This window comes from Lactuca sativa, chromosome 9 (genome assembly GCF_002870075.4).
Source record: "Lactuca sativa cultivar Salinas chromosome 9, Lsat_Salinas_v11, whole genome shotgun sequence".
Taxonomy (NCBI): Eukaryota; Viridiplantae; Streptophyta; class Magnoliopsida; order Asterales; family Asteraceae; genus Lactuca; species Lactuca sativa.
In genome coordinates this window covers 109,185,940-109,210,334 of record NC_056631.2, presented here as the reverse complement: position 1 = coordinate 109,210,334, position 24,395 = coordinate 109,185,940, and the positions used below count along the sequence as shown (strand labels likewise).

The 24,395-nt window shown below is 36.2% G+C and overlaps 1 protein-coding gene across 1 annotated transcript; it reads left to right on the top strand.

Moving 5' to 3' along the window:
- Positions 1 to 14,176: 14,176 nt before the first annotated feature.
- Positions 14,177 to 15,346, top strand: LOC111917679 (F-box protein At2g27310). The gene has a single exon (XM_023913341.3). The coding sequence runs from the start codon at positions 14,301 to 14,303 to the stop codon at positions 15,333 to 15,335; it is 1,035 nt and encodes a 344-aa protein (XP_023769109.1). The 5' UTR covers positions 14,177 to 14,300; the 3' UTR covers positions 15,336 to 15,346.
- The last annotated feature ends 9,049 nt before the right edge of the window (positions 15,347 to 24,395 follow it).

The window sequence follows — 24,395 nt, the reverse complement described above, 5'->3', positions numbered from 1 at the left end:
ATCAACTTTTTGATGAACTTCAAGGACATGAGTCAAATGTTGCTCAAACCATAAGGGAACTTTCCAGAGGTCCTCTTGCTCTTCTCAGTTCCTTCAAATCAACTATTCCAAATTCTTCTGCTTTGAACCTTTTCAAAACCACTGTTCCACTGGTTAATTCATCCACACTCTCTAAAAGCTATCCTATTGATGACTCCGAAGCCATGGACTCAGAACTCCGTTTCCAACAGGAGTTCGCTCTTTTTTCAATGAAATACAAACTTCCTTTTAACCCTTCATTCAAACTATACCAAAACAGATTCCAAGCTCCTCACCACAACAATCCTCAACCATACTCAACTCCGAAACCTAAACCAACTTCCGAAAATCCTCCTACATACAAACCAAACCTCTCTAAGTCAAACTCTGCCGCTGAGTCCCCTCAAAATTCCATCTCAGACAAACAAAAAATTGTGTGTCACAAGTGTGGACATGCAAACCACTTCGCCAAAGATTGTCGAGCTGACTCTGAACTAAAACCAAAAATCAAGGAATCTACCTACTATGTCCAAAAGGCTCAAGAAATGGCTAAAAGTGAAAAAGCTTTTATAACAACTATTTCAAGAGACATTGAAGGTTACTGGTCATCCGGAGATGATGATGATGCTACGATGATTGGAAGAAATATGTGATTGATGGCATGACAAGATGTTGAATGTGAAGATGGTTATTGGTCGTCTAGATTTGAGAAAGATGATGAAGATGCTGAACCCAGCTACTACTATATGGCTACAAACGACGCTCCAGGAAGAAGCATCATTCAATAAGTAAAAAGCTTAATCACTGAAAATAATTTTGATTTATGAATTTTTGAACCATATCTAACTCAGATTCAATCGGGCATGAACATCATTTACAAAGCCTATGAGTCAGCCATAGAAGCCAGTGAGAAAAAGGATATCGAATTGAATCGTCTTAGATTACGTTTCGAGGATAAGAAGTTAAAAATTGAGTCTTTAGAACGAGAGATTGTAATGTCAAAAGATGAATGTATCATTTTGAAAGACAAGTGTGAAATTACCTACTCTGAAAGAAATGTTTTGATTTCTGATAAGAAACGTCTCAATGCTAAAATAGATGCTTTGCAAAACTCTATTGACATGCTTGAAGAAAATGAATGGATGACTCATAATTTTCGTCATCCATGGTCCAAAGCAACCTGCCTCGGAAGCGAATTTCCAAAGCTAATTGCTAGTCTTCTGAAGGAATTGCAAAATCTGACTTTTCTAGGAGAAGTTATGAACATCAAACATTCGGACACCCCTGTTTCTCCTTTCTCACCCCTTCTTGAGACAAATGACCACTTTGCATCTTTGATCCCTGAGTTTCAACCAATTGTTGTTAAGTGTCTTGATTCCACACCTCTTCCGCTTCTAATAAACCTGGACCTAAATCGGACCACGACATTTCATCATAGTGTCTCCAATAGAATAGATCACATTCCGAACAACAAACCTCCGAACAATTGTGTAATTTAGGAAATTATTCCCAATCTTAGTGAAACCACTTCATCTAAGTTTGTATGGACATCCTTGGATCCTTGTTGTTTCAAAAACAACATTGGTTCCCATTGATCCCAAGTTTAACAATCCTTCAACAGGTTAAACCTCAAAGTCTGTATCTCTGTCAAATCAAAAACCAATGCTCAATAGAAAGGATGTCATCGATCCTAAAGTGGAAGCAAGAAATGCTCACAAAAAGGAAGTTAGGTCCAGACAAAACTCTCGATTCCTTGAAAACTCCTAAAACAGTATATCACGGAACCTTAGCTCTTCCGCACCTAGACAAAAAATCCTTTGTTCCCACAAAGATACTCAAAAGACCATCAAGTGTTCCTAGTTCCGCACAATGCAAGACAGGAGTCAGTACCACTCTGTCTAAAATCCATGAAAGTGCCTCACCTATCCAAAACACTCCCTCTCGGAATGTTTCCTCAGTCTTCATAGCTAATACTGATGGCACATTTTTTATATAAAATTCTTCAAAAAAAAATAGTATGCTGTCTAACAAATCAAAGAGTACTCATAACACAAGTTTTTCAAAATCTTCTACATAAAATCTTGTCTAGAAAGTCAAATATTCCTCTAAAGAAAAAATGACTCCGGAAAAATCAGTTAATACCACCTCTCCTGAAGATCATGTTCTGAAGCACAATGCTCTAAAAGTTCATGTCATTGAGTACAACTATTGGATTGATGAAAGAACATTGTCCTTCTGTATATTTCCTAAAGGATCTCAGAGCACACCATGTAAATCTTTTGTTGCTCACAAGTCCCTTTCGAAGCCAAGACTTATGCCTTTGTCCTAAAACCTAACTCGGAGTCTAAAAACTCCAAAACTCACTAATTTTGCAGGCACTTTGTGCTTCGGAGCAAGAAACAGTATGGTATATTGATTGTGCTTGCTCCATGTACATGACGGGACAGAAGAACTTTCTTTGAGATCTAAAGCTTTCATCAAATGTTGGATATGTAACATACGACAACAATTCAAACTCTCAAAACCGAGGTTATGGCACTATTACAAATGGCGACTTCTCAATCTCAAATATGGAATATGTAGCCGGCCTAAAGCACAACTTGATAAGTGTTGCTCAACTCACGGATGCAAATCGTCGAGTTGAATTTTGCAAGAAACACGGTTACATCATGACCAAAGACCAAAGAAAATGTTTAATCAAGTCCAATCGCAACAAGACCATGTACCCTCTTGACATCAACATTATCATTGGCAAGCCTCAGATGTGCTTACTATCCAAAGCAGTCCCTAATGTTATTTGGTTGTGGCCTGAAGACTTGCACACTTAAACTTTAGATACATGAATGATCTTGTGTCAGGAGAAATGGTCCGAGGTCTGCCACTCCTCAAATTTGAAAATAATCATTTATGTGCTACGTGTGAATGTGGCAAGCAGTCAAAGAAAGGTCATCCCGTCATCATTGAAAAATCTATTTTGGAAGCTCTAGAACTTCTACATATCGATTTATGTGGACCATCAATAGTGGAAAGTTTACATCACAAAAAGTACATTCTTGTGATTGTGGATGGTTTCACTAAGTTCACTTGGGTTTTCTGCCTCAGGTTAAAGTCAGAAACAGCCTCCGAACTCATCAATTTTATCAAAGGAATAGAAGTTCTCATCAAGCTCCCAGCAGACGTATCCGAAGTGACAATGGTTCGGAATTCACAAATTCTTCCATTGATAACTTCATTTCCAAAAAGGGTATTTACCAAAATTTCTCTGCTCCATATACTCCTCAACAAAATGGTGTAGTTGAACGAAGAAACAGAACTCTTTTTGAAGCTGCTCGATCAATGCTAAATTTTGCAAATCTTCCACTCTATCTTTGGGCTGAAGCCGTCTCTACTGCTCGATCATAAATCGTCGCCTCAACAAAACACCATACGAAGCAATGAATAGTCGGAAGCCTACAATCTCATTTCTGCATGTCTTTGGATGCAAATTCTTCATCAAGAACAATCGTGATAAACTTACCAAGTTTCAACCCAAAGCTGATGAAGCAATTTTCCTTGGGTACTCCTCTAAATCAAAGGCTTATCAGGACCTCAACCGACGTACTCAAGTTATTGAAGAAAGTTTTGATGTTACCTTTGATGACAACTTCATTCGAAATTCCAGTCCTACTCACGTTACAACTCACATCACGGAGTCCGATGCTCCTTCCCCGTAATGTCCAAACATCCAAGTAATTCATGAAGTTGATTTTGATACTCTCTTTGGACCGTCCGAAACAGCCCTTGATTTGGAATCTCGAGCAAGGAAAAGCTCAATTCCGACTCCTGAAGCTCCCGTCTCTTAAAATGTCTCCGGTCCAATTCCAAGTCTCCCTCCATTTGATTCTGAACCATTTCAACCTTCTCAGGTTGAGGGGGGCAATGCTCAATCCTCTCTTGAATCAAACATAGACAGATTCCAAGATGCGAATGCTAATTTCGATGAATCCAATCTGAACAATATCAATGACAAAGAAAAGTTCTTTGAGTTTCCTTCTGATGATGATGTCAATCTCTCTGGTTCAGAAGTTCAAGGGGATCATCATCCTCAAGTTCAAATTATTCATGGGGAGCAACTCAATCCTATTGTTGATATTGGCTCATCCGTTGCTCAAGAACTTCCAAGATTGCACGTTTGGACCAAAGATCATCCTCAAAACCAAGTGATTGAAAACCTCAATGCTGGTGTACAAACTCTCTCTGCCTCAAGTATCCAAAATGAATGTTATTTCTCAGCATTCATATCCATGATCGAACCTAAATCCATTAAGGAAGCATTAGAGCATGTTGACTGGATCATATCCATGCAAGAAGAATTGGCAGAATTTGACCACAATGAAGTATGGACTCTCGTACCTCCTCCTCCAAACCATCCTATTGTCGGCACAAGATAGGTATTTCGCAACAAGATAGACGATGCATGAGTCATAATTCGAAATAAAGCAAGACTGGTGGCCAAAGGTTTTACTCATATTGAAGGGCTCAACTACGACAAGACCTTTGCCCCTGTTGCACGACTTGAAACTGTCAGAATCTTCCTTGCTTACGTTGCTCACAAAGGCTTCAAAGTCTACCAAATTGACATTAAAAGTGCTTTTCTCAATGGTGAACTTGACACCAAAGTATATTTTTAACAGCCTCCCGGATTCGTTAATCTTGCATTTCCAAATCACTGCTACAAACTCTGGATGGCAGTCTATGGCCTTAAGCAAGCTCCTTATGCATGGTACGAGACCCTCACCGACTTTCTTAAACGCTCAGGATTTCAAAGAGGATTTCTGGATCCAACACTATTTTGAAGATCAAATAGAAAGCATCTCATGCTGGTATAAATTTATGTAGATGACATTATTTTTGGATCTATGGATTCATCCACGGTTGAAGACTTTGCTAAACTTATGATCAATCGATTTCAAATGAGTATGAACAAGGAATTAAGTTTCTTCATTGGTCTCCAAGTCAAATAGACCAACCGAGGAATCTTTATTCAACAAGAGAAGTACATTTTTGAACTTCTCTAAAAGTACTCTATGGACACCTGTGCCTCTGCCAAGGTACCTATGGGCTTTGGTCACAAGATCTTTGTTGGTCCTTCACGTGTTGCAGTTGATGAAAAGAACTATAGAGGAATGATTGGATCTCTGCTTTATCTTACAGCAAGTCGTCCGGATATCATGTTTTCCACATGCTTATGTGCCAGATTTCAAGTCAATCCCAAGATGTCTCATCTTTTGGCTATTAAGCAAACTTTTCGATACCTTAAAGGCACTAAATCTCTCGGAATCTGGTACCCAGCAAATGAAAGTTTCCTTCTCCAAGCCTATGCAGATTCAAACTATGGTGGACTTCATTTTGATAGGAAAAGTACATCTAGAGAATATCAATTCCTAGGTGGTCGATTAGTCAGCTGGTCATCCAAGAAACAGAACTACATTGCTCTCTCTACAGCCGAAGCTGAATACATTGCTGCTGCCAGCTGTACCTCACAAGTTCTTTGGATGAAATCCCAACTCCTGGATTATGGTTACCGATTTCAACGCATTCCTATCTACTGTGACTCTCAAAGTGCTATTTCAATTTCGCACAATCCAATTCAGCACTCCATGACGAAGCACATTGATATCAGGTACCATTTTATTAAAGATCATATTCTAAATGGTAACATTGAACTTATTTTTGTTCCATCTGACGATGAGATTGCTAATGTCTTTACTAAGGAACTAGACGAAACCAAATTCAATGGTTTTTTTAACAAAATGGGTATGATGATGCTAGATCCTTAGTTCTTTCACGAGACCTGTTCTCTTTGATTGAAGTATTCCGTAGAAAAATCGGTTCTGAAGTCAAATTTCCTTTTCAGAACTATTTTCCTTACGAATACAAAGGATCATTTTACTTGTCTTTATTTCTAATTATCTCCTAAGTGTTAAGCTGAACATTTCACCCCAAGTATACACCGTGTCAAGACTATATAGTCTTCCTGGATTTTATCTCGGGATTTACTGCACAAATAACATCCTGGAATTCAAATCCGGAAAGCTATTATCTTCTGAACCTCTTCTCAAATTTTGCTCCGGAATTACAAACCTTGCTCCGAAATTACAAACCTTGCTCCGGAACCACAAACCTTGCTCCAGAACCTCACACCTTGCTCCAGAATTACAAATCTTGCTCCGAAACCTCAAACCTTGCTCCGGAATCACAAACATTGCTCCGAAATATTTCTCTCTCTGGAACTGCCTTAAAAGAAGATATCCAAAACTCACCAATGCACATACCAGATCATAGCCATTCCGGACTCACCCATTCGGAATACCAAATGATTTTAAGATGAACCCACAAAACCTAAAGCCAAAAAGAGAACCAAAGTCAGTGCCCCCTCTCAAGAGGTTGGCACTCATGACATTTTGGCTGATTCTATCCGTCCACATACCCCACCTACCCACTCATCTGAGGTACCCCTCAATGTTTCAATATCACAAGCACACACTCACGGGGAGTCTCCACATAATCCACCCTCACCCTCCTGAAAGGGTGATGCCGGTGTTGACTAGAGTTCCTTGAAGCCCCCTTGAGCACACTCACGTGTCAAATCTGATATTCCTATTATCTCTTCTACACGCACACACTCCGAAACCTTTGTTCCGGACCCCATGCATCCGGAAAGAAGAGCAGTCCTTCCAACTTCCGATGCCTAAACTGGTCTGATACCCGGAAGGAGTAAAGGACGACCAGGGACTAATGATCCCGATTGGGAAGATTATGTTAATAGGGCGGCACCTCGGCATCTGGACCTAACTAGAGTTCAAGTGGAATCCACTATGATTTCTATGAGGAATAGGGTTATTTAGAGCAACTTTTCCTATGTTCCTCCTACTGACGCAGATGCATATGTTGAGCTTACCTCAAAACACCCACATGTCACCACTCATCAAACTGCTTTCCAGATCGATCCGAAAGAAGAGATCTCCGAAGAAGTAATGTTGGATGATGAAGCAGGGGTCATTCCCCAACACACCTTCAAGGCTTCTGCTCACTTTAAATCTAAGCCATCCGTGTAACAGCCCAGAATTCCAGGTAGTGTTATATTTATGATTTTGGGTGTTTTAAGAGGGGACTCGGCGAGTTGGAGCTCAGACTCGCCGAGTAGGATCGCGGATCTGGTCGCGGGTTCACGACTGGACTCGACGAGTCCGGATATGGACTCGGCGAGTCCGCGCTGTTTAGCGAAACCCTAACCGTCCAGGTTTGGGACATATATCAGGGGCCTTATGGCCGTCATTGTTCATCCTAGTCCTTTGAGAGAAACCCTAATTCGACTGTGAGCATCTGGAGCAAGGTAGAAGACCATTATTGATCTTGGAAGTGTTATTTTGTAAGGAGGAGGAGGCTTGGTTAAGGGAACAACAAGAGAAGCCACATTCTGAGGATTGGGGACACAGAGCAACATTATTCAGGTAATATTTTTGAGTTGCATTCTTCTATGTTGATGTGTATATGGATTTAGGGTTTATTGAACCCTTTTGTGGCTATATTGAGTGTTTCCTTAGTCCCCCAAGCGATTGGAACCCTATATTGGGACCCTTGGAAGTCCAGAATGTCCCATGCCTGAGCTTTTCGGGAATCAATGGAGGTTTTGGATTGGAATCCTTATGCCTTAGGTCAAAATGTAAATTATGAGTCATGGGGTGTATTATGAGCACCGAAATGAGGACTTTACGTGATGAACCAGTCTAGGAAGGCCAGACCTATGAATTGTCGAAGCAGATCTGACCTTAGGAAGCAGTTTGAGCGGTTGCATGGCATGGACTCGCCGAGTCCGATGAACAGACTCGGCGAGTAGCTTGAAGATTAACTGGGACTCGCCGAGTTGTTCTTCAGACTCGGGGAGTTGAGTCGGGGTGGCCCCGCGATTCTTCCAGGAGGAACTCGTCGGGTCAAGGGGGATACTCGACGTGTAGAAAGGGAATCTTAGAGAATTGGTGAGAACGTGTAGACTCGCCGAGTCGCCCTAGCACTCGCCGAGTCTGGTCAAAGTTGACCGTTGACCAGAGTGGACCTGTGTTGACTTCTTAGGGATAGTCAACATTAGAGATATAAAGTGTTAACTAGGGACATTATGATGTTATAGGAGGATTAAAGCTCGGAGAATCGGGCACGAGGGATTCCCAGGTTGTGAGATATCGAGACACGCGAGGTGAGTCCTCTCACTATACTTTACCTTGAGTATGTAACCAGAGTTATGTGACAGAGTATTTGTATGCTATGTATGATATGAGTATGTAACCAGAGTTATGTGACAGAGTATTTGTATGCTATGTATGATATGAGTATGTAACCAGAGTTATGTGGCAGAGTATTTGTATGCTATGTGTTGTACTGCATTATTTCTATGTGATTTATGCTGTGCCTGTTTGCAGAGTTGGAACCGAAGGGTTCCTAGAGTTAGAACCTGAGGGTTCATAGAGTTGGGTGCACGGACCCATAGAGTTATTGCCTCGAGTGGCTTATATGTGTTACATGGGTGGTATTTTGGGGAACTCACTAAGCCTCGTGCTTACAGTGTTTTGGTGTTATGTTGTTTTCAGGTTTCTTTCAGTATCACGGGACGGCACCGACTTGATTGTACACACCAGGGAAAGAGTCATATTTTGGAGGATCCTGGTTTTCTATGCAAGTGAAAATAAGGCTATGTTTTGTAATTTAATTTTGAATGGGATTTTAAACAAGTGTTCTAAGATTAAAATGATTATTTAAATGAAAAATTTTGTCTTGAAATTTACGGTGTTACAATCCGGTTCTAATTCTGCCTATGACTTCGGATCCTCATCCTCAACCACTTCGTCTAGAGACTCAATCTCTAAACATCAAGAAGCTGATGCTACCACCAAACCTGGTCCTTCAACTCATCACAAGTCTCCTCCGCAACACTTTGAATCTAATTCAGAATTCTCTGTTTGTGATTATGTTGACCCCTTCGCTCTACTAAAGATCCGCAACAATGTCTCAGACACTATGGCTAAAGCATCCTCAATTGAAACCTCAGTAACACACCTGAACTCCAAACTGGATCAAAAGTCTCCGGACTTGATGCCAAACTTGATACTATTCTCAAATCTTTCTCCCAACAGTCTGGACCATCGATTGTGGAAAGATAAGCTCAGTTAGATAATTGATCTCTCTCAGGCTCAAGCATACCATGGAACAGGTTGACTCCAAATACGACGTACTGGTTGACAACTACCTCAACACCATCTCTTCAATGCTCAAATTCCACGACGACTTGTTGTCTGCTACTAATGATCTAATCAAGCAGACCCACATTCTCCATGAGAAGAAAATTCAAAGATTGGAGAAGGAGATTAAGCAAAAGGATGAGATAAACATGATCATTCAACAAGTCCTCATCAAACGTCTTCATTCAACTTGGAACATTGTTGATGTTCCGAACCGGAAATTTGATGAGATGATTGTTATCCTTAGCAGCATGTTCAAGCACCTTTATGAGCAAGCTCCCACCGTTGAAGCCTACGATACTCTCTCTCTCTCTCTCTCTCTCTTCAACTTACAACAGGACTTTAGAAATCCTTTTCCAAGTTTGATGATCTCAAAGACTCTTTATTTCTTGCACCGGTCCACCGGGTTACCGATGCAAGAAGGGGAGAAGGACCCAGTTAACCATGGAAACCTCGCACTCAGTTCTTTCTCCGAGATGAAGAAGAATCAGAAGACGATGAAGTTCAGATTCTCTCTCCTTCCAAATGCGACAAAGATGAAGAAAGTGAAGATGAAAGCAAATATATTTCTGATAACGCTCCTAAGGGCATCCTTGCTCTTTAAGCTCCCAAGATGTCCATTCCGAAGGTCATTACTGAAGAACAAAAGAGGATATGATCCGCAGTTTCCTGGCCATCCTCTCTTCTGGACGTTTTTTATCAAGCTGTTAAAATGGCTAAGGTGAAAAATCTCCTGACAGTACAAGCATTCCGGGCCACTCTTTCAGTACCGCCTCCCATTCCGGATCCCAAGATTGCTCCAATCGATCAGGGCTCTCCACTCCGGATCCCATATGATATTTTGGAAGAACCTCTTCCATATCCTACTCCGGAATTCACGATTGATGAGAATATAAAGATGGTCATCTCTGCACTTCAAAGAGACAAAGGCAAGAAACCAATGACAGCTCTGCACTCTGGACCTCCTCTCAAATGAAAACATGGATGGTCTCAGGAGGAAATAAATCAAGCTCTTGAAGAAAGCATTTGGATCTAGGCTCTGAAAGATAATCCTGACCTAATGTGTGGGATATCTCCTCTTTGCTATGAAGGCATCCTTCAGAGTCACGAAATCATTCCAGCAATGTCCTATGACATTCCTACAAGCCACTTTGAGAAACTTGATCTTCATCTCTCTCCCTACAGCAAGTATTACACCAAGTTCGCTCCACTTCATCCCACAGACCCTCCGGAAGTGATCATTCGAACATAAAGAGAAAGAATTGATACTTTCTACTCTAAGAATGCAATGCCATTCAAGGAAGTATGGTCGATGAAGAAGATTACTCAGGTCAATGACTTCAGAAGAAAAATCCTGGTGAAGTTTGAACTACATTGTCCGTTGTTCCGTTTTCATATTCTCCGGAACAAGCCCACTCCCCTGGCACTTACTGATGCCAATTTGCCATCAATGAATCTGAATGGCATTCTTACTTTGGCTGCCTACTTCAGATAAAATCAGAAGGATGACCTCAGTATGGGAGCCTATCATGTTGCACTAAGCTTCCTGAAAGATTACGTTGCAGAGTTCAGCGGAAGAGATTATGAACTTGCCTATCTTTATAGAACTGAGAAATTTGTTTTTAAGATAGATTTCATCCTTCCGGAAGCTGAACTCCTCACAGATGGTCCTATTGAAGAGCATGTTCTAGGGTTTATCTACACTACAAGAAAAACAAAAAAAGGACTGCTTCCGAGTCCTGGACAAACACCTGATTCCTACCAAAGTTCTAAAGAAGTTCATTTCACATGCATCCAAGTCTGATGCTCCGGAACATGTGAAGGCAAAGTTCGTGAGTCAGTTGGCATGGTCCATTGAAGTTCGCGATTAGTTGTTCCGGACCTACACCTTCATCAAGGAAGAAAATATCTAAGCTTGTTGGATTGCTAAGTTCACTTAGGGGGAGATTGTTGGAACCTGAAAGTGAACATCTAGCAATCCTAAGTACCTATTCTGAAGCTTATTGGTTCCGAAGTGAAAAGTGCTCCGGAATCTGTCTGGAGCTGAAGAAAAGAAGATGAAGAATATTTTGAAGAGGAACACATTCCGGAGTGACACTCACGTTCGGAATGTATGCTGATCCGGAAGAAAATCTTTTTGTCTTTTGTCATTTATTATCTATTGATGTAACGTTACATAGGACTTAACCTTTTGTTGTATTCGACAATCAGAATGTCAGAAATAGTTCTATTGTCTAGACCGATGTAAGTTACTCAGTTAAGTCATTGTAACATTCTCTCCTATATAAAGGAGCATTCAATACAAATTAAAGACAGAGCTTTTGTTCATCTTTTGGCAATTACTTAGTTATCTCAAATCTTTTTCAAACATTCTTCTTGTTCTTCATTTATTAGCTTTACCTTGATCATTAACTTTTATTCTTCATTTAATGTCTTGATCGTTTATTGAATATAATATCTAAGACTTGACTGGTCTTTCTAGTCTAGACTTAAACTTCATATTGTAGGTAGACATTAATCTTAAGCATTCATTCAAGGTTTGTATTCTCAAACCTTGTCCTTGCGCAACTGATCAAATTCTAGTTCTCACACCCAGAACAAGAGCAAGGTCACATCATGGACATACATGAACTCAGCAAGTTTCAAGGAAACTCGACGAGTCAACGGGGGATTTCACGGTTTCTCGAGTTCAGGAAGGACTCGACGAGTCAATGAACTGCACTTGACGAGTCGGGTCAACATGGACTGTTGACCTCGACCATTGATTTGGACTTTGACCAAGGGTTGAATAGTTGACTTCTAGGGTATTTTAGTATATTGGAATTTATGGAAAAGGTCTCATGGTAAATATAAGTGGTAGATTTTGTGGTCGTGGTTCAAGAGTTGCGTTATCACTTTAATTCGATAGTTGAGACGTGAGTTGTCCTCACTATACTAATAGGGTCGAAGGCACTAATGTCGACCCATTTCGGATTTTTGCATTTGGGTTTATTGCATGATATGTTTGTTGATTTACATCCTGGTAGTTAGGATGGTTTCCATGTAAGAGATCGGTTAGACCAGTATCCTAGTTATAGGATGGTTATTATGTTAGTGAGCGGTTAGATCGGTATCCTGGTTGTAGGATGGTTGCCATGATTAGTGATCGGTTAGATCTGCATGTTTACTTTTTTATATGTATGTGCACATGTTTGTTGGTTTGCGAAAGGGTTGTGGCAGACCCTGCTGTGTGCAGTAGGCCAAGATACCCTGGGTGGACCGGGTAGACTGCACGCCCGGGCCGAGCAAATCTAGTCAGGCCGAAGGCCCAGCAAGCGGTCCGGATATGCTGAAGTCCCTGAGTATATGTTTATATGTTTATGGTTATATCTGTATGTCATGGGTATTTTGGGGAGACTCGCTAGGCTTCAGACTTACAGTTTCAGTTTTTGTTTCAGGTACATCAGATGATTGTGGGAAGGCAAAGGCGTGATCATAATAAAGCTCCTCATGTTTATGATTTGTTTCTGGGACACTATGATATTATACTATTTTGAAAACAAGTTTTGTAATAATTAATAGTTTTGAAATGTTTTGAAAAAGTTTAAATTTGGCCTAATTTTTATGGATGTTACATTGTAACCCTAAATCGATGAAACAACCACCCATAACCACCGTCACATCCACACCTCGAGGTTCCAAAGAGGTAGGTCAAGTTTTGGAACACACGATCAACCACAATCCCATCTTTTTTGTTCAGCTCCTCACAAGTCGTGACCGTCATCCATCAATTCCATTTAGCTATTCTCAGTTCGGTGGTGTGGGTAGGCGGAACATCATCAACATGAACAAAATCGATACCAATATATCTAGTTGAAAGGCCTAACTATTTACAACTCTGATTCATCCATATTCTTTTAGTTTCATCCATGACTTGGTGCCAATTTTGATTATATTCTGTCGAAATCCATGAATTTGATTTCAGTTGAAGAAGAAATCAGTTAACAAAAATTTCAGGTTTAGATTTCAGAAATTGATTTTATATTCATGTTTAATTTTGATTTTGGGTTTTGTTTTCATCTTGTGTTCAAGTTTAATTGGAGATTTTGATTTCAGCATAAGCTTAATTTTTTGGGGCGTTTTCGATTCAATACTTCAGAATTTTTTTTATGGATCACAGGAAAAGAAGACAAAAGGGTAAGGGACAAAAAAAAAAGGGAAAGACAATACGCAGATGATGGATATGGGTGTCAGAACGATTGCAGGGGAGTTTGTCGGAGATTTGGTGTTCACCGGGGTTGATAAGTACGCAGGTGATGGTGTCGATAGTCAATGGAGAAAGTGAAGTATGGGTAATGAATGTGGGTGGTGGGTCCCATTTGTGTAATTAAACTATTTTATTATTATTAGATTAATTATAAATAAATAATAGAAAATTAAAAATAAAATCAAAAGGGCTATATAATCTTTTTTAAGAATGACAGGGACTAAATGCGGAAGAAAAATTGATTTTATGGGCATTCAAAGTTAAAAAAGGATTAGAGACCAAACCTACAAATTATAAATGGTCGTCGGAAGAAATCAGGCCCGTCCTAGAAGGTGGGCAATAGGGACGACCGTCTAGGGCCCATCTTTTAAAGGGGCCCAAATTTTTTATGGAAATTTTTATATTTAGAAGATAATACAAATAATTTTCTTATAATTATTGAGTTATTGTAAAAAATTTGATGAAATTTGTGTATTTTAAGGGTCCAGTTTTTGTTCTCGCGGTGACCCAAAATATGTTTGGAACTACACAAAGAAATTTACTCTAAATTTGATGTTAAGTTCACTGTCTTCGAATCTGCTTTACACAATATTTTAAATATACATATTCTCATGTGGTCTTCTTGTTTAATTTCGATTTTTGTTTTTATGGCCGACTTTATTATGTGTATATTTCGACTTTAATCCACATCATTTTCAAACCCCAGCTATAATTATACCTCGTCTCTGCCCATACCAATCCGACAACCTTTACTTCTGTTAGCCATGGCATCTGCTTCTTCTCCATCAACTTTCACCGATCTCCACCCACTCATCATCCAGACCCATATCCTACCACGACTCGACGGTCAATCACTCTCCTCCGCCGCAACTGCATCATCGTATATACGAGCCCTATGCGCCGATGACATGCTCTGGGCTGACATCTGCAAGTCCACATGGCCGTCGATAACCCACCCACGTATTCACCACCTCATCTCCACCTTCCCCGCCGGTCACCGCTCTTTCTTCCAAGACTCTTTTCAGCCTCCAATCACAGTCGTCAAACACCCTAACCACCATCGTTCCTACTCTATCTCCCACCCAGATTGCTCCTTAACTCATCAACCTTTTCCATCTGAACTCATCTCGGCTGTGGATATACGCTACCATGACGACATCATTTACTCCAGAGCCGAATTCACCGACACCACAACCGATTTTCTATCATCGGCGTTCAAGATTGTGCTAAACGATGATCCAGAAGTCACCGGAATGCCTCGATCCATTGACTTTAATGTCGAGGACGTGGTAGACTCCGACGACGCAACAATATCACACCTTCAAGAATCTATAACACTAAACTGGATCTTAATTGATCCGACCCTGAAACAAGCGGTAAACCTATCCAGCATTAAACCTGTTCTTGCATGGATAACTGACAGCATCTATCTCCGATACGTCGTCGTTCTACCCGGGTGCAACGCAAATGAAACGGTTGAATGTAGAATAGAGGTGAAGCTGGGCGCTGGTAAAGGAGGGGTCGCGTTGTACGTAAGGGAGGTTATAGTCAATGTACAAAACGTGGCTTGTAATCATTTGAGCGGGAAGGACTTTTTGGTAATTACAAGGAAGGCATTTTTGGAAAGATATAATATCAGGAGGGATGTAGTCGAGTGTGAGGCTGGAAGGAATCAAACAAAATGTGTAAAAGGTGATGAAACCATTAGCGGTTTCGTGGGTCACTGTTATATTATTCCCAGGGTGTCATTCTTATTGTGCTTTTGCTTTTTGCATATATTATATTGTAATATAATATGATGTTCAACCAACTTTTGGTTTAATTACTAATTTAATTATATTCTCTTGTACTACTTGCTTTTGTATATGAATAAATCGAGATAGTGTACTTTTATATATAAAAATGTTATGAATCGGTGAAACAATCCAAATCTTATATTTATTTTGCCGTAACCAAATATCATATATTTATTTTGCCGTAAAATATTTGGTTGTATCAAAGAAAATAGACAAAAGATATAAATGTTTTTTCAAACCAAACATAATTTTAAAAACCAAACATAATTTTAAAAATATAATAATCATTACCTTAATATATATATATATATATATATATATATATATATATATATATATATATATATATATATATAATTTATTTTTTTTATAAATATTATTGTTTTATAGTTTCAACTTTTGTTATTGATAAGTAAACAACAATGAATTACATTTTATTGAAATACATTCTTTATTCATTTATAAATAAAATTTATGTTTAATTTTTCTTTATTCATTTATGAACAAAACATATTCTTAATTTTTTTATTTATCGTTTAAGTATTATTTATTAATGAATATAATATGTAATAAAGTTCTTTTACCTAAAATATAACTTTTTACATCATCTTTCATCAAATTTACATTTATATATGAACAGTGTTCTAAAAGGCGCGCCATGGCGTGAGGCGTGACTCCGCCGTTACGAAAAATCTCATAACATTGTTGTTAGGCGTGGCGCGTGGCAAGGCGTGATATGGCGCGCCATGGTGCGTTATGACGCGTGTTTTTTCGTTTGAGACACGTTTTTTTGCTCTTTGTTATGTCTTTTTTAATCGGAGATACAGGTATTGTGGTTTTCGTTAAATTTTTGTTTCTAGTTATTGATCTAACACTTATAAAAAGTAGTTATATTTAATATAAATTTATATTTATGTGGTAATATAGTTTTAAATTAATACAAAATCGCCGCCTTACATCACGCCTTGAAAAACACTATGGCTCGCCATGGCTCGTTAAGCCTGAGGCTTGACCTTGCCACCACGTCACGCCTCACGCCATTTAGAACCTTGTATATGAATAAAACGTTTATTAGCTTTCGTCATATGCTATATACATACATGAGTAAACATTTATCAGATTTTTGTTACAATTAATTTGATATTTATATATGAATAAGTCGTATGTTAATAAAAGAATAAGTGTTTTGAAAATTCGAACTTCATATTCATATATGAATAAAAAATGAACTCTAAGAAAATTCTGATAAATGTGTTATTTATATATGAAAATAACTTGTGATAAAAGTTAATTCATGTTTTACTCATATGTGAACATAACATTTGACGAGGGCAATGTAAACTATAAAAAAATTATTACGTGTTATATTCATATATAAGTGATACTTAAACTGTATTATAAAAAATTAAAATACTATTTTTTATAAGCGATTAACGAATATACGGTAATAAAGATTTAATTCATTTTCATTCACTTATGAATAACAAGAACTGAAACTATAAAAAGAAAAAAAGAAAAAAAAAATTCTTATGTTATCTTAAAACTATATCAATATGAATGTCTATTTATAAAGAATAAAAATTATGAATTTTGATATATTTAAAATAATTTTTCGATAAAAATAGCTTCTTAAAAATTACTATTAAAAAAACTATGTTTTTGTTTATATTAAGGTAATGATTAACATAATTTACGGAAATATGTTTGGTTGGAAAACATGTGTATTCATTTCCTCCTTTTCGCATATATGATGGAGAGTTTTACGGCAAAAATAAATGATTGTCTGAGAATGATTCTCACATTTTTTATCTTTTTTATTTTCTCAATTGAAATCACACACACACACATACACATATATATATATATATATATATATATATATATATATATATATATATATATATATATATATATATATATATATATATATATATATATATATATATATATATATGACCGACCTTGAAGTATTCACGTGTTTAGGACGAGCCGAAGAAAAAATGTCATTAGGAACTAACGTATTAAATTTTAATTATATAAACTAAAGTTTTTTTTAAACAACGATAACAAGTCACCATGTATGTTATATGTACCTTAAACGGCTTGTTGAAGTTACAACTGTGTTTTCTATTTTGATCAATGTTTGTTAGTTTTTATACCAAATTGGAAGTTTTTTTTAGTAGTAATCCATCACTTTTCAACCCCCTCGGTGTTCTTTGTTATGTAATTTTTGGAGCTTTTGAAACTAAAATTTGGGATGTTAAAATTTGAGATCCATCATAATTTTGGAGTACACACCAAGTTATTTTTGTTTCTCTTAGAACCTAGAACTTAGAACAAACATATTTACATAAATCAAATGCATTTCTTCTTAGTTTTGTACCGAAATTAGAAGTATTCTTGTTGGATTATCGCATTATTGATTTTGTGAAACTTGGACTTTTGTAAAACGTATACGCCATAAGACATCCAAACTTTGTCATTGAGGTGGAATAAAATGTAGGTTGATTAAGTTCTTATCTACCTTGATTATCATTCTATTGAAATCCTTTTCTAACCTTAAACTCATTCACAAAATCACACTAACCCTCCACCCGTATGAATCATCAATGATCGATTGTTTTGTTGTGACCAATCAATGTTGACTTCTCGGATATTGGACTATCGTTGCTTTAGGCTGAAAAATTAGTAAAGCAAATTATGACCCTGAAAAAGAAAATAGGCCATGTGCACTAGCCCTTCATCCCCTCTCTCTCTCTCTCTCTCTCTCTCTCTCTCTCTCTCTCTCTCTCTCTCTCTCTCTCTCTCTCTCTCTCTCTCTCTCTCTATATATATATATATATATATATATATATATATATATATATATATATATATATATATATATATATATATATATATATATATATATAAAAGTGGAACAAAATAATGTTTTTGTTAAAAATTTACAGTTTTTTTAAATCTAAAGGTGTTCAAAAATATTACATTTTCTTTTTGAAAAATATCATTTTAAAATAATTATTATTTGCTAAAAAAATACAATTTTTTTTTTTAAAAATTAAAAATCTACATTTCTTAAAAAATTGAAATTTAAAGAAATACTACTTAAAAAACGAAAAATCTATGTTTCTTTTAAGTAATGAAAATCATGATTTTTTTTAATCTAAAAATTTTATTTTTATTCTAATTTTAGGAATTAATATTAATGTTTCTAAATATATAGAAAAATAAAATGATGTTCATACCCTTAAAGAACGTCAAATTTTGTCACTATAGTTTGCGATTTTATGTGGATTGGGTCCCTAAACTTTAAAAATTACATAGAACGTCTTAATAAGCTGGTTTCATTATGGATTTAGTCCTTGTGAAACTTAAAATGTCTATTTTATCCTTTTAATTTCGTTTACATATTAATTTAATTCTTTTACCTTTTTATTATTATAAAATAAAAATAAATCCGCCCACCCCTACCCAACAAACCCCCAAACTTCACTGTCTTGATCTTTCTCCCTCTGCCTCTACAAAAAAAAAAAAAAACAAACAACACCTCCATCAGCCTACCGGCCACCCCCACTACCACCATAACTGGAACTGCATCTCCATCTCTGCTCATCTTCTAGGATCCTCGCTTCTTTTGGTTTTTTAACAACCACCACTCATCGAAGAAATTTCTTGTTTCTGTCTCAATCCTCCTATAATTGATGTGCAAATTCGTCTTTAATAATAAAAAAATAGACTCTAATAATCAGAAAACAAAACCCAGATGACCAACATCAAACATGTACACAAGCAAAACCGAAAATCAAAGATATACCCAATTGAAATTGGAACTATAATCGACCAAAACAAAAATTAGACGTATACTCAATTAAAATCTGATATGTACTTATCAAAAACCAAAATTCAGTTTGAACAATTACAAAAAACTTGGCATATACGCAATCGAAACCAAAGTACAGGCTTGTAATCAAAATAAAATAAAATACAGACCTGTAACCAAACTAAACACATATAATTAGACATGGAACCTAAAATCAAACCAGGAAACTATAGAGAAGGATCAGTTTTTACATCTTTGGGAAAAAGCTCATCTGACTAACTTTATCATCGATGATGAAAAGAGCGTGAATGACTTTAGATGTTGTCTGAAGCAATCTGAATTACTATATATGTGATCTGATCTAGTTGATATAACTCTAATTTCTAAGTTTTTGTTGAACGAAGTAGAAGAGTGAATGGTGTTTTTCACCAAAAGTGTATGTCATCAGAGGTGTTTAACATTGGAACTAAAGGGATAAGGGCTTCAAATAAGGGTTTTTTGTTAAACGGTGTTGAAGGGAGAAGACCTTCGTCAACGATGTGTGGTAGATGGATAAGAGCTTCATCTACTCCAATAGAGTTGTTGACAGTGGCCACCAATCAGGTAGGTGAGGGACAATGAATTCATTGGTGATGTTCTATTGATTTAGGTTTTAGGAGTGATAAAGGGAATTAAGGGTTGTCGTATCCGAGGTGGACACGACAAACACCATGCCACGAGTTCGGTGGCCTAACTCGACAAGTGCTTATCAAATCTATCTCCACCTTCTCATCTTCCCTCCACCCCCTTTGTCTCGCCCCCATCTTTTCTTCTCCACTCGGCACCCAATGCCTCATATCTTCTTCCTTCTTTCTTTTCTTAGCTGGAGCTAAGATGAAGCTCGGTATAGGCGACATCACTCCCTTCAGCCTAAGGCCAGGCAGAGTGGATCTCGGTGAGGCTCAATAAATCCGAGGTGGACAAGGCAAACACTATGCCACGAGTTCGGCGGCCTAACTCGACAAGTGCTTATCGAGTCTGTCTCCACCTTCTCATCTTCCCTCCACCCCCTTTGTCTCACCCCCATCTTTTCTTCTCCACTCGGCACCAAGTCTCTCCTATTTTATTCCTTCTTTCTTTTCTTAGTTGGAGCTAAGATGAAGCTCGGTATAGTCGGCATCACTCCCTTTAGCCTAAGAGAAATAGTCTCTCTTATTATCCGTTAATTATCTCCACCAACATCAATGTTTAGAGCGATCTGTATGGGCACATTCGTGCTCTTTATGGTCTACGTGTACACGCCATAACGACGTCATAACGGGGGGAACACCCCCCCCCCCCTCATTTCTTCTCGTTGTATTAGACCTCTACTCGTTACCACCGGGCGAAACGCGTATTATTTCGTTTGAATTTAAACTCAAACGGTCAAATTAATAATAATAATAATAATAATAATAATAATAATAATAATAATAATAATAATAATAATAACTTTAAATTTAATTATTCTTTTCCTATATAAATATCTATTATCTATATAATTTTTTCCACACAATTTCTCTCTTTCTCTCTATATAATTTCAATTATCTTCAAAAAAATTAAGGATCCTTTCGACTCGTCCGATGATTCCGATGACGAGATATTCTTCAGGATGATGTATCATTATTACACTAACGAGTTGCTACAGCCAAACCCAACTCCACTACTAACAAGACGTGTGATGTTAAACAGAAACCACAAGGAAGGACACGAACATCTATATCACGATTACTTTACGGATAATTATGTATATGGGTCGAAGGACTTCAAAAGAAGATTTTGTTTGAGTAGGAATCTGTTCCTACGGATCACCAACTCCTTGAAAAGCCGGTATCGTTTCTTTCGTCTTAATAGATATTTACTATACTTTTATACGAAATAAATACAAATGTACTACATGTTTCATTAACTTTAATACAAATGTACTATATTTTTTTTTACTATAGTTAATTTATATTTTAGGTATGAATTTTTTCAATTGAGATATGATGCTAGAGGTAGACGAGGGTTTACAACATTGCAGAAATGTGTTGTGGCCATTTGTTTAATGGCTATGGGGGAGTTATCCGACACTATGGACGGCTATATGAGAATGTCCAAAAGAACAACAAGGGAGAGTTTGTATACATTATCAAGAGTTTCGTTGAAACATTTGGAGATGTATATTTGCAGAAACGAATACAAATATGGGTATTACCTTACAGATGAAATATATCCATAGTATTCCACATTTGTGAAGGCATTCTGACACCCGGTTGAAGAAAGAGATAAAATTTTTAAGAGAAGAAAAGGAGCATGTAAGGATGTGGAACGTGTTTTTGGAGTGCTAAAGGCGAAGTGGTACATAGTTGAACATGCAACACGACCATTGGACTTAGAAACTCTACGATATATCATGTATTCATGTATCATAATGCATAACATGGTAGTAGAAGATAAAAGACAAAATATTGCACACTATATTCCAACGGATCCCAAACATGTTTAATTTCAACCGGGAACAATAGAGTACATAGATTCGTTGACATTCAGGACGCAAATAAACACAGAAAACTTCGGAAGGACTTGACAGATTATATCTTCCACGGTAAAGATAACGAATTGCGTTGTTTAGGAAAAATAAAATAATTTTTTTTTGTAATGTTTTTTTGAATTTGAATGTTATGTGCAATTTAAATGCTATGTGCAATTTAAATGCTATGTTAGTTTTTAAATATTATGTTTTATTTAAAATATATTTGTTTTAACTATAATAATAAAAAAAAAACTTGAAAAAAAAAAATTAAGACATGGAAAAAAGTTTTTGTTATATGTTATTATAATATGATGATCATTGGTGTTATAACACCATTGTTTATTTGATATGTGAGATACCACCAACTTTTAGCTAAATATTTCTTGAAACTAGGTCATCATATACAAATTATTTTTTATGCCACAATCTATTTTCTAGAAACGATGTCATCATATTAGGGTAGAATTGGTATGGTACCAATTTATTTTTCTCTAAACCGTGTACCGTACCAACTATAATTGATATAAAAAAATTTCTACTGGTACCGTACCAAGTATACTTGGTACCAACTTATTTGGCTACCAACATGTTTGGTCAGTACAAATTGGTAATGGTATATACCAAGTTATTTTAATTTTCTATTGTAACATTTAAAAATAAGCAAAGACATCGAGATTTTGATGTTTAGTATAAAAATTAGTTACGTAGTTCTTTTTGTTTACAAAAGAATTCTACTAAAATAAAGACATCGGGATTTTAATGTTTAGTATAGAAATTAGTTACGTAGTTCTTTCTGTTTACAAAAGAATTATACTAAAGTAACGCTAAAGTAATGTTTTAATTTTGTGTTTTAACGTGGTAATAATTATCGACTAATACAATCAAATGACTAATATAATGTTATTAAAACTGTAAACACTAAACACAATTAATAGTTGAAATATATGATTTCATATATATATATATATATATATATATATATATATATATATATATATATATATATATATATATATATATATATATATATATATATATATATATATAATAAATTGGTTGGTACGGTATTACCATGGTATTCAAATTTTTGTATCATTACCGTACCAACATTGATCAATTGGTACGGTACTACCAACCAAACGTATTGATTACCAAATATATTGGCTACCAAGTTTATTTGTTCGGTTGGTAACATGTTGGTTGGTTTTTCGTGATACAATTTTACATCCTATACAAGATAGCCCCTCTTATTACTCGTTAATTATCTCGTACCACATAAATGTTTAGAATACTTGAAACCAGGTCATGATATACAAATTATTTTTTATGCCGCATTCTATTTTTTAGAAACCATGCCATCGTATACAAAATAGATGACGCAATGTTTTATGTTTTTATTTCCAAAAAGCAAAATAATAATAATAATAATAATAATAATAATAATAATAATAATAATAATAATAAAAGTTTATTAAGATGCGGGCATAATGTGGATCTTTTGATAACATTCTTTTTTTGTTTTAGAGTTGGGTAGTCCAATTTTTATATTAAAATAGTACTTGTATGTAATCATTGAAGAAATACAATAGTTTATTACTTACGAATAAAAATAGATTTTCTCATGTTGATTTATGTGTAATTCCAACAAAATGAAATAATTTCGCCTAATGTGGTGCGGTGGGGTGCGTGTTTATTTTTATTTTTCATAGTATTTGTCTATTTGATAAGGTCTAGGACACAATAAGAGAACGTCAAAATTACAGCCTCGATCTGAGCTTAGAATTTAGATGTTTTGATCTTTAATTGTGAAGTTGGCGTTAAAGAAGATTGGTTTGGGACATTGAACATGCATGTGATGAACCGAGTGTTAATACCAGGCTTTGATGAAGATTTAAGATGAAAACCTTTCATAATGAAAGGTAAAATAAAATATGGCTTGAAATATGTTTCTATTTTTATAGTGACCTGTAATTTCATTATTATATATAAATATATATATATATATATATATATATATATATATATATATATATATATATATATATATATATATATATATATATATATATATATATATAATATTCAGAATTTCTGTTACAAATTTTAATTTGAAATTTCTTGTAAAATAAATTAGTTCTTATAACTAAAATTTTAAAAATCATTTTAATTAACATATTTAATGTTTGTTGATAGATGATAGGTTTTTTTAACCTGCAAATAATAATAAAATAAGATCCCTCCACCCTTCTAGCAACGAACTAGAAGAGGAGAAAGAAAAGAGTCAAACAATTTTTATAGTCAAATGAAAGGGTTAATGGCCCATTGAACTCACTTATAATTAAAATTTCTCTTTCTATTTTTTACGTACGTAAAAACCTGGGATTTAATGTTGTCTGTCACCTTGTCGTTTCGAAGGAACACAAGGGTGCTTAAACATTCTATCACACCTTGCCTTCCAAATCCACCATATCTTTCCATAGCATATGTTAATGAAGTTATTCCTCCTTTTCTTGCATTTGCCCCGTATAGCCAAGAAATTCATAATCTCCAATATCGATGTAAACTCGGGTGTGGATATATCGCACCATTAAAGATCCACTCGTATGCCGTTTTGGCGAATAAGCAATTTATGAGAATGTGCTCAGTCGTCTCCTCTTTAGTTAAGCAATAGATGCATGTCGGATCTCCATTTAATATTCACATTTTTGC